We start from the raw sequence: 5,045 nt of genomic DNA on the forward strand, positions 1-5,045 counted from the left end.
TTCAGGGGTTAAGTTTCCTGCTCTTTCATGAGGCTGCTGCGTCCTCGTCGCCTTCTTCCAGAAGTCATGACTTTTACAGAACTTAATTGCTCCCTGCAAGCTTGCATGGCAAAGGCGCAGCCACTCTGCCGGTGGGGCCGGCGTTGGGATGATCCCGACTGTCCCCTGTGCCTGATGCCCCGTGGCTGTGGCGCTGCTTTGGGTACCGCTGGAGCCGGCACGGTGAAGGCAGAGCTGCAGCCGGGCAGGGAGGTGAGGGCAGATAACCCGCTTGAATTCCGCTCCCATGTTCGGAGCAGCGTGGGTGAAGGGGACCGTACCCGCTGTCCCTGTGCCTTGCCTCTGCTCCTGGGCTTGGGCGGGTGCTGGGGCTGCTCCCTCTGACCCGGCGAGCTGATGGAGAGGCACAGCAGATGTCTGTCAGTCTGTCCCGGCCATCCCTCCTACTGCTGCAGCTGGCACCAAGCTCTGGAGCCCTCGCCAAGGGCATCGGGGTGTGCGTGGGCTCGGGTTCCGCCTGCCTCCTCCGAGCCCGGTCGGCCGGGCAGATCTGCTGGGGCTCCTGCAGCCAGAGGCCTGGAGCCTGGGCTGCTCAGGCGCCGGTTTCAGCTCCGTGGCTTCTTGCTAAGACTTGTACCAGAGCCACGGAGCAGGTTGGTCTTGTGTGTTTGATCTTCCTTCCGTGGTGCCTGCAGCCCCAGCCGGTACAGCTGGCTGCGGGGAGAAGGTGTCCCATCTCCCCATCCATCTGTTGGGGTGGGATGGAGCAGGGACTGGCCATGTCCAGAAGGGGAAAGGAATGCCACGGACGTGCAGCCTGCCAGAGCACACGCTTCGGTTTTTGCCGTGCCCAAATTACACGAGGGAGTTGCAGCAGAGATAACTTTGCAGGAACATCCATTCGCGCCTTATCTTCCATCAAGAACGCCTTACGTGGCCTACATCAAAGTAGATGCTCTGCTGCTTCCCTCCTTGTTGCCCTAATCCTCTACTTCATGCTGGGAAAAAAAAAAATCAAGAGTATTGCTCCACAATAATGAAATCTGAATGCTAATTATCAGTATATTGCCTTCCTTCCCTTCGCAGTGCCCTGCCTTCCAGCCCCAAATAGCTTTCCTCCCTCCTTGCTCCTCTCCATCCGGTCCTCCCACGCTCCTGGGCACGCCGTTGAGCCTGGCTTGGTAGAAGTTGTCCTGCAGGATGCTTCCCTCCCTTCCATTTAAGGACAGGAATTCCTCGGGGAGCCAGGGCGTGGAAGGGATCCCTCCCCATGCCCCATTGTCAGGACTTCTCCCCGTACCTAATTATCGCCTGTCCCTGCAGGAAGCTCCTTGCCTGGCCGTCGGGCAGAGCCGCGGCGTCTCCAGCCTGCCCGCTCCACGGCTCTTTGTGGGAAGACTCCATTCTATGTTGGGTGCCAGGCTTGGGTCTGGGAAGGGTGCTCGCCCTCGTCGTGGCAGGAGGGCTGGGGAGCACAACTCAACCAAGCGAGCCCCTGGTTTTGTTGGTGGGAGCCTGCGCTGGCTCCTTGCACGTGCAGTGATGGTGAAGGAAGAGGAGAGCTTTATTTTGGTGTCAAAAACCATCTTGCGGGGTGAAAGCAGCAGAGTTTAAGCACAAAATAAATGTTGTGAAAGCGGGGCTTTGTGGGGGGGTGGGATGGGCTGACATGGCCCTCGCTGCTTGCCCTTGAGCGTGTGTGGCTAACCTCTCGCCCTCTTCTCTTCCAGGTTCATGACTGGGAAGGGTCTGGTCATCTACCCGGAGATTGGGGATAAACTGGACATTATCTGCCCCAAGGCGGAGCCATCCAAGCCTTATGAGTACTACAAGCTGTACCTGGTGAAGAAGGACCAGGCAGATGCCTGCAGCACCGTCATGGACCCCAATGTGCTGGTGACATGCAACCGGCCCGAGCAGGAGATCCGCTTCACCATCAAGTTTCAGGAATTCAGCCCCAACTACATGGGCCTGGAGTTCAAGCGGCAGCAGGATTACTTCATCACATGTGAGTCGTCATCCTCTTCCTCGCCGCCGGCCCCGGCTCAGGGAGGTCGTGGGGGCCTGGAGAGTGTCGCCAGGCGCTTGTTTGCAACTTGGCTGGTGCAAAGAGCTGACACGTATGGAAAATATTTCCCGCTGGATGGGAGAAGAGGGAGGAATGTGTCGCTGGCCAAGAGGGTCACCAGCCCGTATCTGGCTGCTGTGCTGTGCCTTGTGCCCCCTGCCCGCGGGCAGGAGGAGGAGCACGTCCCCCCACTGGGGTCAGCCCTGGCATGGAGGGGCAGTGCGTGTCTGAAGCTTATTTTTTGCAGGCTTCCTCTGAGGCTGGAAGTGTTTCAGGGCATTTTTGTGTAAAGCTTGCCCTGGGGAGCTCCTGGTGGGGCAGTCAGGATCAGGAGGAACAGGGACCAAGGAGATGCTCGTCCTCTTCCCTGGGCGCTGCCTCGAAGAGCAGCCCTGGCAGTGGGAACCTGCCGGTGGTGCCCAGTCCTTGCTGTGGTCTAAATGGCTGTAAAATCCTGCATACTGGCCTGTTCCTGTTGTTTCTTGGTATAACATGGCGTTTCAGAGGGGAGAGGGAAGGAGGGCTGAATTTTTTTGGAGCCCGTGGTCTGTGTGTGCAGGGGGCCATTGCACAGGGATGTATCCGCCTGTGCCAACTCCGGTGTGGATGGAGGGGAGGACTCCGGGGGGGCTTGTCCCCCTCCCCTCGGTTTGGTGGCACTGGGCTCGGTGGTGCCCGCCAGCTCGCTCTTCCCTGCTCGGCTTTTCATCCTCGCTGTTTCCGCCTGGTGCGGCGCATCGCGTGCGAACCTGCGGTGGAGCAGCCGGCAAAGGGCACGGTGGCCACGCGGCTCATCTCTCCCCTTGCCATCACGTGCCGCCGGCTCGCCGACGAGCAGCCCGGTGCAGAGGTCAACCTCCCGCGTGGGAGGTGAGCGCCGAGCCGTGGGAGCTGGTGCTTTCTAGTCGGTAAACAAATGTATTTTTAGCCTGAAATCTTTGCCCTTGGAGGGGGTGGTGAGGATGTTGCAGGCAGCTGGGGGCAGGAGGTGCTCTGCCGTAGCGCGGTGTCGCGGTGATGCTGCCAGCCTGGATTTCCCCAGCGAGCCCTACCTGGGGCTGGGGCTGCCTTTAGTTCTGCTGCAAAATAATTTGAGTAAACCCAGTGCAAAGAAAGCAGCCAGGATGGGTTCTGGCAGGTCAGCCCCGAGCCCACCCTTGCGTCCTTTGCGGGGAAATCTTGTTTAGTGCTTCCTAATGTGTGGCTGAGCATGAGGTGGTGACGAAGGGGCTCGCAGGGGTTTCTAGTGACCTGTGCCCGGCACCGCATGGCCGTAGGAGGGGTGACAGCAGGGAGGACCTGGTGCAACAACCCGCTCAGCCTGCTCGGCACAGCGGCGGTGCCGGCAGAGACAGAGGGCTGTGCAGGACTGAGTCACTGTTTGGTGGGGCCGGTCTCTCCCGAGAGCTGCCATCTCGCTGTCCCCCTCGCTGGCTGGTGCTGGGGCCATCTGCCTGGTGTCGCTCGGGGAGCACAGGTGGGATGACCAGCTTTGCAGCCATCATGGGCGCAGGCGATCCTGGCTGCAAGCCCAGGTGCCCCGGGGATGCGCTGGGGATGCCAAAAGTCCTAGTACAGGTCCTCCGCAGGCTCCCATCTCCCTTACCACAAGTAACCGGTGCTGTCTCCAGCCTGGTGGCTCTGGGACCCTGAAAGGTCAGCCCTTCTGCTGTCCCTCAGCTGATGCAAAGCTTAACTCAACAGCAAGCTTTCCCTGCAGTGAACAAAGAGGGGGGAGAGGGGCTAAATGCACAGCCGTGAGTCTGCCTTTTGTGTGTCGGGCAAACATCTTGAAGCACTTGGTCAGCGTCTCCTCTGTGCATGGGGGTCAAGTTCAAGCAGCGGCACGGTTGTCAAGCTAATGAGAGCTGAAAGCGGGGTCCTGCCTCGCGCCCCGCTGCTACGTCCCCTGGGACCCTCGGGCTGCGAATAGCCCCCAAAGACAAATACATTGCCCAGAACGAGCTCGGGAGCCTAACAAAGCGCTGGGGAGGAGAAACGCAGAGGGTCCCTCGCATTGCGAGGCAGTCCGGCAGGAAGGTGCAGGCAGGGGGGGATTTACATGGCTCTGAATTGCACAAGTTTTAAGGAGCTGCTTTGCATTTCACACGAAAGCTCTTGCTTAAGTTAAATCAGCCTCTCCCGTAGCTTTCAGTGGCGTTTTCACAAGTGGCCGACGGCACGCTGCCGACTACAAACGCGGCTCCCTAAGGGCCCCCGTGACTTTGAGCCGGTGCCAGCTCCCCTCCAGTGCTGCCAGCACACCTGGGTCACCATCGCTCCGGCTTGCTGCACCTCCGACGGGATGCACAGCCGGGATTTTGCAAGCTGTGCTGTGTCGGCAAAGCCACACAGCACAGCTTGCAAAATCCCGGCTGTGCATCCCGTCGGAGGTTTGGCTGAGGCTTTTAAACTCATTGCATTTTTCCCCCAATTTTTTTTTCTTTATATGATTCTGCTACCAGCAATGGGAATCTTCTCCCCTATCTAGAATTTTTTTTTTCTATATTTGTAATGCAGTCCCGCTTTCATCCCAAGGCAAGGGGGGGGGAATCTCCCCGGAGACTGCCATAAACTCTTATTTATCCTCTATTTCCCAGTCTCCCGTTGCAGCGTCTTGGAGCGTGTGTAGGGATGTGGTGAGCGGGGTGCTCTGAGCCTCTCTGTGGGGTCCTGCCATCTCTCCTCAGGGGGCCGGCGGTGCCCTCTGCACCCTGCTCGGACCGTTTCTGACTTTAATTTCTCTTGACTCCTCTGCGCTTTGATGCGAGCCCCCTCGGCGCTGGGAGCGAGCGGCCGCTGCCAGCTGAACTTTGGCCCCTGGGTGGGCTGAGGATGCTCCTGTGATCTGGTCGTACCCTCTGCCGAGCAGCCCCAGGAGCTCTTTCTGCCAAGAAATGAAATAGCCAAAAAAACAAAGTCAAAATCCTCCCGAGCAGACCCCCCACGTGTTGTCTTTTTTTTTTTTTTTAATCTT

General features: G+C 58.9%; 1 protein-coding gene across 1 annotated transcript in view; it reads left to right on the forward strand.

The window, feature by feature from the left end:
* The first annotated feature begins 1,734 nt into the window (after window positions 1–1,734).
* The window catches only part of EFNB1 (ephrin-B1), a 20,570-nt gene continuing 17,259 nt past the window's right edge, over window positions 1,735–5,045 (forward strand). The window contains exon 1 of the mRNA XM_009880669.1: window positions 1,735–2,008. Within this exon, the coding sequence (XP_009878971.1) occupies window positions 1,735–2,008 (274 nt within the window). The remainder of the gene's footprint in view (window positions 2,009–5,045) is intronic.

Source organism: Charadrius vociferus, unplaced genomic scaffold (assembly GCF_000708025.1).
Source record: "Charadrius vociferus isolate BGI_N301 unplaced genomic scaffold, ASM70802v2 scaffold473, whole genome shotgun sequence".
NCBI lineage: Eukaryota > Metazoa > Chordata > Aves > Charadriiformes > Charadriidae > Charadrius > Charadrius vociferus.